Source organism: Pecten maximus, chromosome 5 (assembly GCF_902652985.1).
Source record: "Pecten maximus chromosome 5, xPecMax1.1, whole genome shotgun sequence".
In the NCBI taxonomy this organism is placed as follows: Eukaryota; Metazoa; Mollusca; class Bivalvia; order Pectinida; family Pectinidae; genus Pecten; species Pecten maximus.
In genome coordinates this window covers 4,349,776-4,369,087 of record NC_047019.1, presented here as the reverse complement: position 1 = coordinate 4,369,087, position 19,312 = coordinate 4,349,776, and the positions used below count along the sequence as shown (strand labels likewise).

The 19,312-nt window shown below is 36.7% G+C and overlaps 1 protein-coding gene across 1 annotated transcript in view; it reads left to right on the top strand.

Annotated features, from left to right (window-relative positions):
* LOC117326713 (protein kinase C-binding protein NELL1-like) overlaps positions 1–19,312 on the top strand; it is a 101,127-nt gene that overhangs the window by 52,477 nt on the left and 29,338 nt on the right. The window contains exons 3-4 of the mRNA XM_033883436.1: positions 6,557–6,707; positions 12,019–12,289. Of these exons, the coding sequence (XP_033739327.1) occupies positions 6,557–6,707; positions 12,019–12,289 (422 nt within the window). The remainder of the gene's footprint in view (positions 1–6,556; positions 6,708–12,018; positions 12,290–19,312) is intronic.

Sequence of the window (19,312 nt, the reverse complement as noted above, 5' to 3'; positions counted from 1 at the left end):
TCGTTATAAAGACCAGGCTAGTTAAAAGTAAAAAGTGAGAGAAAACAGTGAGCATGCAACGAAAAATATCCAATTTGTAAGACTACGTATTTAAAACAAAGAGATATCCCTGTAACGATTTACAAGGAGCGCGCTTAAGTTAGTACATTTGGATATGAATTATATATTGATACAAATAGAACAGTTATTTAGCCGAATATTGAATATCGAACTGCACAATTCAGCTGTTTGGTCTTTGTAGGACTCGGCAGTGGACCAACCGTATTGAAATTCAGAAAGGGAGGCATAGTTGCGGACTTAGATACAAATAATATCTTACTGACTCTGAAGGCCAACACCTATCTACTTTTAAATTGATACCTGTTTACCGAGAAAGTCGGCGGGTTAATATGACCTGGTCCATTTATCTTATTGTCCGATAGAGATACACATAAGATCGTTAAGATGTACATGTCCCTTATTTTACGGTCACTGAATCAATGAACTAAAGCTACCCGACTATTGGTTTTTATAGATTTATAGTAAGGAATTATTCCATGGCGATTGGTATTAAATCCTTCATCAATTAATTGATTTTACCGCTGTGCAAACATAGAACTTATTGACTTCAGGACAGTCTTCGCGCCTATTTTAAATGCTTTATCAATCTTCTTGTCATTTCCAACGTGTTTTCATCAACGTAAGCGTTTCTCTTGAATGTCTTAGTGCTCATAATGCATTAAGTAGGTTAAGCCGACATTGATCGCTACGTTACTTCCGGTTCAGAATGGAATTGTGGACGTATTGGTACTCTCTGAACCAACACGTGGTCTTCATATATACAGTTGAAAAGGAAACGACCGCCGTAGCGAGCATTTGTGTGTTAAAATAATACGGCAGCTGTTCATAGCGGTCAAAAACAAAATTGCCAAAAATTATATGTACGCCATATGGATTTGATTAAAATTTCCCTGTCTACTGAATGAGTTATGAGTTTCATACGAGTTTGAACGGGTAGGTATTGTATTTGAAGAAAAAGAAGCGAGTAAAAAAGCTCCTTTATGGAATAAAAGGACATCGCTTCTGTTTAAACAACTATGTAGCAATACAATGCAACAATTATGACACTGAGCTAAATTCATAATGAAACCTGAATGATACCAAATTGTGTGTCATTAAGACACTCCGCTGAGCTCATGATACCAAATTGTGTGTCATTATGACTCTCCGTTAAGACCTAAATGATACCAATTAGTGTGTCATTATGACACTTCGCTAAAACATGAAGATATAAATTGGCGCATCTTAGGTTAATCCTCCAAAAAAATTAATCAAGGACACACATTGATTGTTTTGTTATTATGAACATCTGTCAACGCCGCAATTCACCAAAACCTTAGCATGCATACTATTTCATCTACAAATGAAGTCATCCTTTTGGGTTTTCGGATAAAGTGGCATTCGTTCTGAGTTGCCCTGCTGACATGAACAAAACAAAATTAATTAACTCTACATACTATATTCCACGCATTATTTCTACATTTTGCAGTAGTATATTTGCATTTCAAAACAGTTATCCAAGCTTATCTTGCATTGCTGTTTCTGCACCGATACATAATATCTATCTTGGGATTCGAGATGATATGTCTAACTCACCACAAAGCTTTTATATAATGTTTGTCTGTTGATATGCAAAGTTTTGATTGAAAAGTTAAATTGTCTGGTAAATAATTCATGAGAACAACATTTATATTTCCATACATTGGCAAATATTTCCGTGACTTCATTATTAAGTAATGTGCTGATGGCTGATTCTGCTATGGATTGTAGATTGAATTTGAAGATAACGATGAGTGATTGTTGATCATGTGACAATGGGCACTATCGAACAATCTTCTGTGTATAGATGAAACGTTTTATAGTGAAACCCGACTTTGTCGACAATTGACTTTAACGACATCGTGTATCATCCGATTTATCAAACAGAACGGCGACGTGCTCCATTGACATTTCCGACCCTGACTTTACCGACACACTGACATATCCGACATACTGACTTTACCGACACACTGTCATATCCGAAATACTGACTTTACCGACACACTGACATATCTGACACACTGACTTTACTGACACACAGTCATATCCGACACACTGACCTTACCGACACACTGTCATATCCGACACACTGACCTTACCGACACAAAGTCATATCCGACACACTGACCTTACCGACACACAGTCATATGCGACAAACTAACTTTACCGACACAAAGTCATATCTGACACATTGACTTTATCGACACACTGCCATATCCGGCACACTTGACTTTACCGACACACTGACATATCTGACACATTGACTTTATCGACACACTTTCATATCCGACACACTGACTTTACCGACACACTGCCATATCCGACACACTTGACTTTACCGACACACAGTCATATCTGACACCTACTATTGAATCGGTCCCATACAGGGTCGGTGTTTCAGGTTTCACTGTAAAAAGGTAATGTTAACGTTATGATTTTGCGCAACAGATTACCGCTTAGAGGAATTGGTGCACCAACAATATATGTTACGGAAACAGCAAATAGAATGTTTGATGGGCGCAATCATAATTTAGTGCTTCAAGAGCGAACAACGCCGAAACTACCTACTAACTACCGGCTGATATGGAGTTATATTCCCAAATGTCTTTTTTGTCAATGTACATATTGATATCAGCGTTTTATTAAGGGTGTATGCTACCTTACTACGATGTGCTTCATCTTTGTTTTAAATTAATGTTGGTGTTGCCGAAACATACCTATTCTAGTATATCGCTACTCGGTACTCATATGTCCTGATCAAACATCATGATATGAAGGTATGTGTGTTCTATATCATGTTATTTACTCTACCACGACAGGTATGCATGGTCAATCATAGGGGCCTATAGGCAGGTATACTGTACAGGAAGTGACGTCAATCATAAACCGGTGTTGTGTACTTACAGTGAACATGCTTACACGTTATTGTAATGATTCAGATCTTATGAATGCACGTGCATGTGAACCGGACAAGAATGTGTCTCGTGATCTACTCAGACATGTATATTATCGATCGATGCCATTTTTTCGTTGGCCTCGTTCTGATTTGACCTCGGTCTTTTAGTCTGGGCTACCTCGTCACTACTGGAGATTTGTAAATACTATATATGAGCTGTAATACTGTAAATATGTAGCTGATTTTAATTCCTTGCACCCGGAGCCGCAAGTTCGAGGACTAGTATCTAGAAAGAGAAATGAAGGCGACATAACTAATCACCACCAAGACTATCGTACGAAACGTAAGAAATGAACACAACTATTATATAGCTGTGTACGGCTGTTTATTGTAATATATTTTTAGAATGACATGTTATATATATATGTGCATATATTTCTCTCGGTACAACTACGACAGGAAATTCAAATCTATATCTTCGGATCACCAACACATAATGTATATGATACATTGTGCTAATAAATAGATATATAACTTAGCAACACAAATGACGAAGGAAGACAACTTTTTGACTCGTGCCCTGACCGGGCCTCGAACAGGGCACGAGTCGAAAAGTGTTCTTCCTTCGTCATTTGTGTTGCTAAGTTATATATGCGCGTGTGTATATGTATGCGCACCTGTGTTTTTACATTGCCATCATCTAGATCCCCACTAGTTACGGGATAATTACCTGCGATGGACGGTTATCAGATTTGGGAGGGAGCGACTTTATACCAGGCCCTGTTAACAGACCTCCGTACTTCAACAGCCATGACAATCTTATCAAAGAAATGGAGTAGCCATCTTCCATCAGATTTTTTTTTCTTTCTATAATCCCATTCCAATGCCTGTTGATGCCTTGACGCCATTTTGTTTTCGGAATCAAACAGTACGCGTCACATCCACTCATCTTGAATATGTCGTTAAAACCACATCCATTCTCATTATAGAAACTTCCCGTATGTTTACGGATTTGTTTAACGTGCGTACTAACATAGTCCACACGGTTTATTTAGTTCCAACATGATTCCTGATCTTAAACGATTGGACTTACTCTTAAATAAATTTTTTTTTTTTCAAATATAAGATTCCTTTGTTTGCTTATAATATCATTTGTGATGGAGACACACAGGATATTTGCACCTTTCACATTTCCAATTATAAGGAATGTTGTATAGAATGAATTTTCTGATCAAATGAGAGCTTCGTGATACTATAATTTATCAAAATAGAGCTTCACTGTCGAATATTAAGCAACATGATATTTGTTTTAGAGGAGACATTTCATATTTGATAAAATCATAAAGTTATTTCGGAAAAAGAGCGCGTGCTAGTTTAAAATTGATTTGACGGTTCAGTCTGAAATGCATATATGCCCAAAACAATGCTGGCCATGCCGCTTTTGCCAATTAACGGAAGGTGGTCCAGATCTCGCGAGATTACACGAGTGCAGACACGAGAAAAATGATGCTATCCCAACTGCACTTTAAATACATATCAATTTATGAATGTCTGGAAGAGAAACTATTTTGGGGAACCATGCTTTTTATACTTATACACCTTTACACTCGTATAATACGGCAAGGGAGATTTTGACACAAGATAAGGTATGCGCTGTCGTTTTTACAGCGGTCTAAACAGCATGAACACTAGACACTTTCAATTCGGGGTGTCATAATTAATAAAATTAATAATTTGTTTAATAATTATCTCGTCTTCTGTTTTTGTTGAGGCTGTGGGTTTGTTAAGTAGCCCTGGGGCGATACCGTGTACTAAAAATATCTCTCTGCAGTGTAAGATTCTCAAACGGCAACTCCACCGCTGTGTTAGCAACTGATAAGCGGTAAACAGAATTTCATTCATGGCTAAATGTATGATATAACTTGGCCCAGACATGGACGAGCTAAAAATAACTCTAAACCAGCAATTACCAGACTTTAATTTTATTTCATTCTGGAAGCATTTACTTTATTTCAAATTCATACCTAGATAGATTTCTAGTTTAATTGATTTCACATATAATTGTATTCTGGAAAGGTTGAACCATACCGAACACGGGAATTACCAATGGAAGAAACACCACTATCTTAGTACAGTTCTGTGATTACAAGTTTAAACGAGTTTACATGATTTTGACTCATTTTACTACCATTCAGAGAATTCCAGGAGTACCACCCTCATTCTCGTCCCGGTGAACCAGACACGGCGAACAAGTGTTTAGTGCTGAATGGAGCAGGGCCTGCGGCAATCATAACTGTCGTTTAATGTCGGCCTGTATCTTCTCCGAAATAGCGATACGGCTTACAACATTTCCGGGTTATAATGAAAATTTCCTCTCTTTCCTGATAATGTTCTAAAAGAAAATTTACCTGGTGCTAGGGCTTATCCAAATTCCCTCTCTGCATACTTGATACTGTGTACGGTAGTGAGTATAACCTTGCTTTGTGATGACTAACAACAGTGTTAAAAAAAACTCCAGTTGAAATAAAATCAATTTGGACGAAATTCGATCTCCAGAAAATCTGTAATAGGACTAGCGAATGAAATATTATCTATACCCAATCATTTTAATCATATACCTCAATATCACGATTTTCTATTACCGGTTTGGGAGAGATTAATTATTCTCCAAGTTTGATAATTAATCTTTTATATTTAGCATTACATAACATCTTAATCAATAATTTTCTTCACAAATATATGTCAACAAAGGAAAAGTATAGTTGAATTGTTAATTATTGTCCAATATCATCGTAATCATTTCGATTAAGATCTGCAGCCAATTATAAAACGGAGGCAAGCTTGCAACATAACCCACAGTTTAAGATAGATATATATCATTTCACAATATACAATGTAGTAGCTTTTATAAACCTTTATAGCTCGAACATAACATTAATATCGACATTTCACATATTTTCAGTTTGTTGGTAAACTAAATGAAATGTATCTTTGTTAGGTATGTGACAACCTGTAGCATTCGTTATTTTCGTTAAATTGGAAACTTTTCTGGCATACCACGTGTCTGTCTGTCTGTCTGTCTATCTGTCTGTCTTAATGTGTTTTTGCCTTAATGTCTCTCTGCCTTAGTATAAAAGTGTTAACTACAGAAGGATTATGAGGCGTTGTTTAACACTACTCAGACAACCGCGAAATGTGAGCCTCGTAAAATTTAACAACTGTACAGTATGCCATAGACTGCAAGGCATGATTTCCTAACAACTGTTTTCAAAATCGTATGTGAAATTATCAATTGACATCGAGCTGGAATATCAAAATAGGACAAACGTTCTATAACACAGTATTTTAATTCGCTATGAGATAAACTTCATTTGTCAGCTAAATTTGAAATGGCCAAAATACTGAAGAAATCGTCGCGTTAACGTTTACGATTCTGAATGTACAACTAGGCCTAACGTGTACCAAGATATATGATATTCATTAAAGAAATATCACTTCGTAATTATGATGTTTGATATCTGCTATTTTCCAGTTCCGAGTCGGTGCATATATTACTGATGTTTGATATTTCATCTTTTGCAGATCCAAGTCGGAACTTAGCTTTACCGAACACTGTGTTGAGAGAGGCTTTTCATATTTTACGTGAGAATAGTGATGTAACATTTTTAGCAACAGTGAAACAGGAAGTGGGAGATGCTGGGAGTATCATAGCATTTTCTTCAGATATCGTAAGGTGAGTGTATATCGTTAATATTTTTCGTCACATTTTTAATTACTCTTATAACATAATGTGATGTATGGACTGTTATGTTAAGATCACGTGCTCATTATGCTGGAATAACTTGATATAACCGTTGACTTTCTGATTGTATTGCCGTTGAATGGGAATATTTCAAACCAGAGTTAACCTCCTCCCCCCCCCCCCCCTTTTTTTTTTTATCGTTGAATGGGAATATTTCAATCCAGAGTTACCTCCCCTTCATACTTCTGACACCAATCATTTACACGGAATCGATTAGTATGTTCGTATGTTATAAATTGACATTTTATATTGACTGGTTGTATTTTCGTTAGATTTAAATATGCCAATCAAGAGTTACGTCCCCTTTGTACTTCTGACACCAATCATTTACCTAGGTTCGATTAAAATAACTCTGTGTCGTTAAATCTTTAAAATCTCATCAAGCAATCATTCAAGCATAAATTATGGCAGAAAACCTAAGGAACAATATATCGTATATCAGCCGATGGGTTAGTCCCCAGAAATGTATGTAGGTGGCTTGACATACACGCGAAGCTGGCTATCCTGACAAGGCCAGCTCGCTCGGGTCAGCCTGTATCCGGAAACGAGGTCATGGACAATCACAAATCTGGGTTATATATAGTTGAGGAATTCAATGAGTTGACGTTATGTTATTTGGTTCTAAATAAAATAAGATATTTTTCTAAGCAAGACACGTGTATTCTCTATAGAACGTATAACTAATGTCAACGCATATGGTTGTTCCTGTGTGGTTTAAGCATACCTGGAATGCCTTTGGTTCACAAAGGCTGAATTTCGCGTTCAGATCCTCTAGTATTACAGTTTCCCGATGGATCAAAGACTCTTTCAGCTTTTGAAATAAACTGAAATGCTGAATTTGCATTTTTTTTTCACTCTGAATGAAGACTGGCTTTCGAATTTATCTATCAACTACTCACGGAGACCCATTCGGGTATTAGAAATCGCCATGTCAGTAGCCCCATGACTGATGTCTGATCGGTGTTTGCACTTTTGTCTTAGCGGTCACTCGGAAAACGGCCAAATCTTGTTCCTGGTGTACATGTATAACACCTTAGGTCGAGGCCAAAATGAATTCCGTATTTTCAAGGTCCCTACATCGTATGGCTATTTATATGAAGGTCACGGCTAGACTTCCTTCCATGTTGATACAAATATACAATGTGTATATTCCTTTCTTAATTACTGACATGCTTGATTCAGAAATCAGGTCACAGACCAAGCACGTTATCCGCATAATGGTAAAACTGTTACAGTAACTAGCCAGGATCGAAGAATGAGAATAGCATGACTAAACATCAGATTTGTCCCCGAGCCAAGTATCACAGATACTCTTCAGGTGACCCGTAAGCGTGGCAAATATCTTGTATCGGTAATTCACCGTTAGCCAAGCCAAGGATACCGGGGATGGTGCAGGAAGGTCATAGTGTATGGGTTTACTACGAAGGTATTAAGGCCAGGTGAAGACTTAAGCATTTAAGGAAATTCTAACTGGGTACATAATAAGCTTGTAATCAGCAAAATTCTACTTTAATTTAATATACACCGGTTGTGTATTATTCGCATTGTACCTGGTACTTTTTTACCAGTACTGTTTATTATATATACACCGGTTGACCTTACATGTCAACCTCGTTTCCACTCGTCTTCCTGTTGGTGCTTTTTTATTTAGTTGGTTAATTATATATTGTATTTACGTTATATTACTGTCATTATTGTGAGGAACTCTGTGTATTGATTTGTATTAACTGCGAGGACAGTATATTAACAAAACAAAAAAAAATGCATAGATTATCTTGAACAAGTTAAAGGACAAAAAGATCAGAGTTCCGAAAGAGTAAGCGTCCATCTTCATTGATAGAACACACCATGTACCACTAAGTCAAATCGCTTTTTCTCAAAATGGTTTCAACGTATTCGTAAAAATATCGAACACACCTTCAACTCCATATGGCAATAGATTAAACGATATAGCTGTATACCAACTGCAGATTTTACGACAGCTCAGAAAAAATAGTCTTTGTAACAACTTTAAAAATGTAAATGGCTGTTCGGATGGCATAGTGGTAACCCACTTGCCTTTCACCTAGGCTGTCAGGGTTCGATTTCCCGAACAGACGTGGCGAGGGGTTTCCTGGCCGACCGCGTGGGTTTTCTTCCACAATGTGTCCCTTTGCGCGCTTCCATCCGAGCCAACAAAAATGATTTACATAAGTTGACGTACCTTGTTTCGCGCTTGTTGTAAGATGAATAACTCCAAAACTTTGCGACAATTGTACAAAGTTTTACAACAACCATAAACAGGTTTTACGACAACTATAAAAGAGCTCCTTGCTGATGGTAAATCTCAATTCCCACCATACTTTCAGGGTTAAATTGGTAGATTACAAGAAGGTATCAATATCGCTCTATATGTTTTGAGATTTCCTGTAAATAATATCAGGAATCAACGTCAAACTGTTTCTCAAGAGATCGGTTACTGTTCTTTACATAATATCGCTACATCACAGGATAGAAATCAATCAAATCTCAGTGTAAAAAGCAAAGATAATTGGATAAGTGTGAACTACACGGGGAGTATGATGGAAGCATTTCAAATATGAATGAAAAGTCATTAGCTTGCGAAAGCCATCTAAGATATTTCTAGAGCCTATTTACAACCCACTTAAGATTATTAAACATTGCAGTGCCAAAATATTATCCCAATTGAAATCAAACATATATAACTTTATACATAAAATCGTAGTAACAGAGACGTCATACAGCTATGCAAGGCTATTTCCGTCTGGACAAACCGCCTGTATATCTTATACAAAATGACATTGGGTAGTCTAGGATTCGCTGGGGCGGGTTAGAACCAGAAATCTGAGCGGTTCTCTCTGATAGACAGTATGTATATGTACAGGCGATAGGAGGGTAAACGGAAAATAAACAAGGCACATCAAGAAGATTTTTAACAGTTCTGATGCTAGAACTGTTAAGATGTCGTCAACTTTGGGGGTCGTTTCTCAGGGGAAATAACGAGATTGCCTCTCTTGATTTTGTGTATATATATATGTATGTATATGACTGACGTTTTATTAACCTGCGGAAAGCGGAATTGACCTGCTATGGAGTTAAGGTAAATAAAAATATACGGATGGCGATAAAATCTACAGGTCGAATCTAGGATAGACACTTTCATTTCGAAAACTGCCGCTGTTTTTGTTTGGGGTTTTGCGTCCTCACAGCATCCAAGGCTATATGAATTTGGCTGTCCGTGGAAGTACCACTGAAAATAAAGAGAGAAAGGAAAGGCCAAAGTTTAAGCGTAGAATTGTCGAGATCAGGTCAATAATACTTTCTTAAATTTCCTGAAGTGGGCCAGATTATATAGAAAGAAATTCCGAGACAGGGACATATGTGCATAATTCGTCAACCCCTATCATAACACGTAGCGACATCTTGTTTCAACTGCAGATGAACCGTGTAGTTGGGAAGTGTAGGGTTTTCGAGCATCACCTGGGAAACGACCTGCTCGCAGTAATGTGACAACCTACGAGAGTATGCAAGTTCGAAGAAGATGATGTTATTTTCATACTTGTAAATTGGATTATGCGTTCAGCGTATATTGGAGTAACTCTGACGGAAACCCTGTGTACGTCGTGTCGATACCGCTTAGTAAGAATGTGTTGTACTGGTAGAATGTTTAGCAAGATAACAAGAAGATTCATTTACTATTGGAACATTCAGTAACTATAGGTCTGTGTACACTTGATAACTGAAATAATGTTTTCTCAATAATAAGTGAACAAAAACGACACATGTGTTAATGTACTACGTTATATGGTACATATACCAGTTTTTTTGTGTACTCCTTGACACGGGTAGTGGCCGAAAAAATAATTTCATATGACTAATAACGATATTTAAAAATGTTTGCAAAACTCAATGATTAAATCATAGCATGGGACTGCAATAATAATTACATTGGCCTGTTAACTGCAAAGTAAACACAAACATTGATTTTGTGAAAATATCGATGTTGGTGTTACGTAATGTTTCTCAAACATTCGAGAAATTAAATAAATGGTGTTGCAGGGCAGGAAATCATCATGAAATTAGTCATGTGTCGAGTTTTAACGAACGGAAAATATCAATAAACAATAATAATTAATAGCCTGGGCGTCAGTAATTGGTAGCGGGATTTGTGGGGATCGTTATAGGCAGTTGACAAACGCAATATCATAATATTTACTGTACTACAGGACTTGAGCAGTTTAGAAAGTAATATCAGTATTTACTGGCATTATCAGATGTTTATCCTGAGAAGGACAAAATAAGATCATTTTTTAAAAAAAAATATTGCAATTTCGATGTAATTCTTACTTCATAAAATCGCTATTTATAGTATCAATCAACATTCTTTCTTTTTTCTTTTTTTTCTTTTTTTCTTTTTATTATTTCATTTTGGATTTCTATACATTACATCCATTCTGACATCCAGCTCGCCATCTTTATGCATGATATATTTCGTGCTAAATAGATTTATCAAAACTTTCGCAGATTTGTCTTTACGTCAGTATTAAGTTGGCTAGGTGAAATCCCCAGAATGAAAACACAGTTTATACTTAATGAAAACAGTGTAAAAAGGTTGGAATGTGGATTTCTTCTAGATTTCTTATCGCTTAACGGACATCTGGATATAAAATTTGGACCAAGAAATCGACATATTTTGAGGCGGGTCTTTATAATTACACTTATCTTGTAAAATGGAATATTCGAAAAGAATTTTATGGTAACGATACTGAATATAAACTGGTTTGATAATGGTATGTCTTGTCTAAAGGAAAATAAAATGCGGTACAATTCGCAAAAATTGGGCAATAAAATAACCATTATTCTTTAGAAAAAACGCCTTCATCAGCGGATAGTTTTTTTCTTTACTGCCCCGTGTTGTAAAATTGGAAGGTAGCTGATAACGTTATTCCAAATAAGGAAATAAAATGTGAATAATTATCTCAAAACATCAAGAAAAAGCTGTACAACAAGCATATTGTGGAACCTTTCCAACTGGTACAGATGCGATTTAAATCGTAATTAACGACGAAAAGTAGATAAAGTCATGTGAAATGAACTAAACAGTTTTTAGTTAAGATTGGAAACTTTTTCCCAAATTGTTTTCGTCTTTCAACACGTCCTCGTGATCTTTGACCCCAAGTCTGCGCTTTCGGTCCAGTAGCTATATATGTTTCTCTTACATATTTTTTCTTTTCATTTTCAGATTTTTAGAAATCGAGAGCAGTGGACGGAGGGATGAAATCCGGTTCCATTATACTCATGACCAACAAACACTTGTCGAAACATTCCCATACCGACTTGCCGACAATCAGTGGCATAAACTTGCACTTTCTTTGTCGGGGACTCATGTCAAACTATTTGTGGATTGCAATAGAATTTATGAGAGAGTGATAAAAACTGTGGACAGACGGTCTACGGCAGGGACACTAAGATTGTATGTTGGACAAAGAAACGGACAACATGCATTGTTTAGGGTAAGTAGCTCCGGACAAGAACGTAATATTGCCAACGAACGGATAATGTGTCGATTATGAACCTTGCTTCTTACCACCGAATGCATCTCTGAGTTTGCATCATAGAAAAAAAGTTCAGGATTATACAATGTGTATCTTGACCATTTTGTTGTGAAGGTAAGTAATACTTATATATATGGCCCAAAGGGAAGTCAAGAAATATTATTCAGATACAACACATTTCAGCGAATGCTAGATTTTGACGTTGGCTAGATGTCCAATAAGCACTCGGCTATGGACCGGGGATCGCCTTATAGGTGAGAGCATGGTGGACGGGTTTTGGATTTAAGAAACACTTTAACCGTCTTTTGTATTGAATACTCTGTCTATTCCATGATTTCAGCAATTTTTTTGAGATGCTATATCAATTTCTGGGATATTATATTTTCCCTTAACCCAATGACGCTTTCCTGTTTAATAAGTGTTTGTTTGCTGGGCTTATCATCGCCCAGTGAACAGCCAGGGTCATTTTGAGGCGGGGTATCCTTGTAGTAGTTGGTGACTACCTGACTGCACAACAAACGGGAGACACGTCGCATGACATACAGAGCAATTAGGGAAACTGTCTTACACAAAAACACAACCTCAACAGCTTCTCGATAAAAACTAACGGACACGTATAGAGAGTCGAACCACGCACCTCGGGTCTTCACCTGGGGTTACGTGACCGGCATTCTAACCGACCGCTATCCTCTTGAATGAAAAAAACCATTACCTAGATTCGCAGGTGAAAAATTACATGATTGCTTATAAAAATACGTATATAATCCTCGTGATTAAAAATATACACATGTAAAATTTGTTTAGTATTCTACTCAATCTAAACTATTAATTGAGATCTATATATTTTTTCATCTGACAGTCGAAATGTTTTAATACTCTGATGAGCTTTATTTAATTTCTAAGTATTTTTTATTCTAAAAATTTCTATGACAACTCAAAAAGTCCTGCTGATGAATTTAACCAACCCATTCAAAGAAGTAGTTTGATATTATTTCCCTTTATGTACAACGTTAATATATTTACAACCTTGTATAACTGTATCAGAAAGCATCATTAAGATTTTACAGGTCATAAAGGTGCATAGTCTCGAGTTTATTGAGATTGCCCTTCAGAATAGATTTGTTTAAATCTCAGCGACCATAAATCGAATGCTCGATAATATACCATAATTCCGTTCGTTTGAGCTAACTGTCATTAGATAAATAAATGTAATTGGGTAACAGTGTTTAGTTATTTGTAGATCTTACATGGGCTTGTTTGAACTCCACAAATACCATTTTCCTTGGTTAAGTCATCAATGAAACCCCAGACAAGTGCTAAGATACAGACATTTAACGACAGGGAATACAAAGAGCGAGGATGAGGCGGCGTTTTATATCCGAGACAAGATAATTGATATCATGCAAGATTCACAAAGGAAAAGGCGTCTGGTTCACACATTAAAATAAACCTCATAAAAATAAAACTGAGGTAAAATGGATTATATATTCTTCAGTTGCGGATGAAGTAATGTTGGCTGTTAATGATGTGTTAAATCTTTATCTGCGATATACTTCGACATTAGGCCCATTCATCAAAATAAGGCCTAACCCACAATGCGACCTCATATCGTTGGTGGTTTAGCAACATTTTCTCATTATATCCGACCTACCACACATAAATATTTTTATGCTGTTTTAACAGAATTCTATGATAATCAAATTATCAGGAATATGTTTCAGTAGGTTGAAAGAGTTACGTCTATTGCAAACTAAACAAAAGCAAAGACAATTATAAATCATATATTTTGTTTGCGGATTTTTGCAACGCTGTATGATGTTGAAGACCGTTGATATGTGATATTAAGTAAATCACAATGGTGTCTAATTTGACCCCTTTGTCGATTGACAAAAAGAAAGAACCCGTTAACATTGTGTAGCTATGGTGCCCGTTCCAAGGAATAGAAAAAGAGGGTTTATTTATGACACCTGTTAAAATAAGAAAATAAAACATACATAGAAATGTCTTGGATTCCTGAGCATACCCCGGCCCTTTCATCCGAGCATTGCCGACGTGCTTGGTACACCATAAAGCCGGGGTCGGTCTGCGGCTGGGCATTATTCACACTAGCAGACGGCCAAGTGACATGCCATCCCAGGAGGCTTCACAAGAACCGTTCACTTGAATCGTCCCTCCGTACGACGTTGACGCCATTTTCGTTGCCGGCCTGCATATTATGTTGATGTGAAGTGGCATTGAGATCGGCGTTGTGGGGGAGAGCTCGGGAAGGGAGAGGGTCACACACAGACACGTGCTATTCTGAGTGCCATTCTCGTGTAAACCATTCACCTGTTTACACGTGTATAGCCCGCTGTATCATTTACTGACAACACGACTTACAGCACGTGATATAAGCGTTAACTTTCGTTAAGTACACGACTTATTTATCGGTTGCATAATATATTAAACACACTTGGTTTATTTATTCATTTAACGTCCTATTAACAGCCAAGACGTTTAATTAAGACGTGCTAGCTCTTGGAGGTGAGTTTCGAACTCGCAACCCAGAGGTGGAGGACTAGTGATAAAGTGTCGGGACCCCTTAAGCAATCGGTCACCGCTTCCCCCTTTTAAACAAACACTGAAACAGTTATGTATATACTTTATTTGACAAAACATACCATTGTATGTATCTTGATCAAAAGGCGATTTTCCTCCAAAATGTGACAAAACCATTTGTTCGCATTGTCGGCGCTAAAACTCTAGGAGCGCCGACCACGTAACCTCAGGTGAAGATCCGAGGTGTGTGGTTCGACTCTACATACCCCTGTCAGTTTGTGTTTGTGGGGAAGCTGAAAACACGATCCCGTCTGTGATGTCGAGTTTGTGTCCTTGGGCACGACACTTTACCCTAATTACAATGGATGGCATTCGACGGGGTCCCCACTTGATGTTCAGTGAGAAAGGCACTACAAGTAGACTCAAAATGGCCCCGTCTGTTCATGGGGCGATATACCAAGCAAAAAACCAAACGATATTTTACTTTGATAACGTGTTATATATCAAATACCTATACATTGTATCTGGTTACTCAGTTGTAAATATACATCCCGTCCCAAACCCCGATTTCCTAAAGGTCCTTTTCTCCCTTGAGGTACATGTAACACCACAGTTCTGAATGTTTTTCTTTCGTTTCAATTAATGTCTTCTTTGTTCTGTTTCATTTTTTTTTCTTTTCATTTTTTTGGACTGGCTCTTAAGACTACTTAAGCAAAATTGCATAGCAGATAAAACTTTAGCAAGCAAACAAAACTGTAACTTCAATACGAAAGTGATAAAACGAAGGCAGGCTTTGAGCAAAATAAAATTAGCATCAGAACCCTAATGCGACCGGGTGTTCCGGAAGAGCGAACGTTGCATCATCAAATGCCATTTCAGTTATTCGGAAGTATTTTGGATATCGTAATGTTCTTCACTTCACATTTGAATACAATTTATTGGGTTTTTAATAACAAATTGAGTTATTCAATCATTATTCTAATGAAGAGACAAGCTAACTGTTTTACATTTTCTTGTCTGTGGGATAAACACGATAAGTCCACCATGACCCGGACAGTGGTTCCATAACGCATCAGTGATCGATATAGTACACCTTGTAAAATAATAGAATGGTACTCCCGCTAAGAATCGTCCGAGATATGACAGACGCCCGCTGCCGACGCACTTATAAAACAGTAAACGGATCCCATGAATAATTGACTCACTACGAAATATTTGGTATGAAGAATGGATTTGTTCTGAGGCCGGACAGACCATGACAGGCAGACATCTCTACGCCTTCATCATATAATCAATCATAACCCTCGATTCAAAACAGGAAGAGATGCTAGGATTCTAATATATAAAACACTCCGGGTTTTTATCTCCGGGCTTGTCTGTATTTGGTTTCTAGCTGAAGGATATGTTTCGATGAATATGATGTACATGTTACCTTTGTTTCAAAAGCGTAAAAAATAATTAATGTTAAGCCTATTTGTACTGTGACCTGGCGTTCTTTAACCCTCTTTCAGGAAAAGAAGTTCTTTAAGAAGATTGGTTAATGTCTGCTGAAGAATTGTATAAGAATGCATATAGCTACATGTATATATAAATCATCGTAGTTTTAAAGATTAGGACATTATGATTTTCGAGAAATTATCGTGAATGCGTTGTGGATAATGAAAGCCCAATACATCTCTAATCAGAAGCTGATTTTTTGAACAATGTCTTCAGATTCTGAATGATGGATAATATAGGTTCAACAACTTACGGCCTCTACCATTAGACTTTTAAATGCCAATTTCCCAATGCCCGGTTCTCAACGGTACTTCCAGTTATGAGTTGAGAATAAACTTCAACTTTATATTACAATATTTCATCAATATATGCAAAACCATAAATCTTCGTTCCCCATATACTTCTTGTGTATTATTTTTTTTCGGCAAAACACTACCTACGGAAAGACGGTTGACATTCGTAATATTATGACAACACCCTATTCAAATTCAGGGATAAGTTATATTTCAACATTAATTTGTGGAACTGTCTAATGTGTGAAAATAGCGAAATGTGAAATTTTGAACTTTTTGAAACACGGAAACTATACAGTATATATACATTTGCCTAATCAATTCATATATAACAAAAACACCAAACGATATATTTCTTACTCTTCGCTGTCTAGAGCAGTACAGACTTGTTGCGTCTACCAATTCTCATCAGGATTTTGATAGAGGACTAACCAACATTTCCTCCTGTGTTGAGTGATATTATAGGTGAACCGTATGCAAAGACCTCACAGCAGGCGCCATATTCTAATTCGACATTACAACACTGAATGTTAATAACGGTAAAACAAACATTCTAAAGACAAGAAATACATCTAATATGCAGTAGTTACTCCCCAGCTGATACTCGACCTGTTATACAGCACTCCTGTTAACATGCTCAATCCGACATCCTGTATTCCATTAGATACATATCTTAATTATGACTTTAAATTCTCGGATAATCAAATGTTACAATGATAATATCTATAACTGGTTCTCCACATGTAGCGCGCCACACATTGTGTTGCAGACAAAACATGCACGTGGGTGTCAGACTGCACGTGAAACGTGGACTAATTACACAGCCGGCAATCAAACGAGCTGGATCCCCTTATCTCTACTATATAAATATATCAAGCCATGTACATAGTGCTTCTGCATTCAGCGATAACTAGAAGAAAAACCGTTCAGGAGAGATATGATGTTCTTCGAGTTGTGCGTTGTACATGAATATGCTGTACATGCACGTTGTCTGAATGTGAAGAATTATAATCCGTCAATATAACACATTTTCTAATTTATCCGCCAGCTTACTATTCCCCATTGTTTAAATCTGTATGAATTGCAGCATCCTATTGTACTTTTGAATCAATGACTTTCTTGGCGGCTTGATGGTTTGATGGTATACTACTAGTATATGAGGATATACCGGTATAATAGATGTACATTTGACAGGTATGTCCAGTCTGACTTGTCCGTCTATCTCTCGCCCACGCCCCATTCAGTGCTAATGAATCACAGCAAACGATGATGGTTAAGCCAGAGAAATGACCAGTCGGTTCTTTGATAAAACCATTGTAATGTCATTGTGAGTTAGGTCGGGCGTCAAATGTAGACCGGTCAAGAGGTGCTTCAAATCATTTACACACTTAATTAAAACTTAACTTCTGTGTTGAAATGCATGTACCATGACATTACCTTACTTCAAAAGATTTGCCTGGACACATTTTCGACATTTTCTGCCCTCATGAAATACAAGCTAAGTTGGTTGACATATTGTTGCCTTTTTCGACCACAGATCGGCCGCATAATACAGTTTAACAAAGTACTAAAATTGTCGAGATCCACATTAATGTTTTGCCAAAGTACAAAAATTGTCAAGATCCACATTAATTTTTTGCTAAGGTACAAAAATTGTCAAGATCCACATTAATGTTTTGCCAAAGTACAAAAATTGTCAAGATCCACATTAATTTTTTGCTAAGGTACAAAAATTGTCAAGATCCACATTAATGTTTTGCCAAAGTACAAAAATTGTCAAGATCCACATTAATGTTTTGCCAAAGTACCAAAATTGTCAAGATCCACATTAATTTTTTGCCAAAGTACAAAAATTGTCCAGATCCACATTAATTTTTTGCTAAGGTACAAAAATTGTCAAGATCCACATTAATGTTTTGCCAAAGTACAAAAATTGTCAAGATCCACATTAATTTTTTTGCCAAAGTACAAAAATTGTCAAGATCCACATTAATTTTTTGCCAAAGTACAAAAATTGTCAAGATCCACATTAATTTTTTGCCAAAGTACAAAAATTGTCAAGATCCACATTAATTTTTTGCCAAAGTACAAAAATTGTCGAGATCGCATTAATGTTTTGCAAAAATACAAAAATTGTCGAGATCCACATTAATTTTTTGCCAAAGTACAAAAATTGTCAAGATCCATCTTAGTGTTTTAGAAACCTTAACGAATGAGTAGTCTAAACAGGACGTGAAACATATAATGTATGTATATACATCTAGTTCCCTGCTTTCATCAAAAGAAATACAATTTATAATGTAATGTATCCTGAAGGACGTGCTTAATAAGACGTTTGATGCATTTCATTCTAAAAGACTTAAGATAAAATTCTATAACGATATTGAATAAAAAGCACACGAAAAATAATAAAACATATAGTATTTTAAGAGATTTATGCATTACCAAGAAAGATAACTTAGACATTTTGGGTCATAACAGTTTACAGATTTGTTTAAGCACTAGTTTCATTCATGGATAACTACCCGGTCTCAATGTCAATGAGTATGTACCGAGCATGCCGGTTCAATGGCGGTAGAATAGGTCTTACTGTACAATTAATGGTTTAACCATTCCTATTGTAGCGCCAACCTCCGCGTTCGTTGGGGGTGTC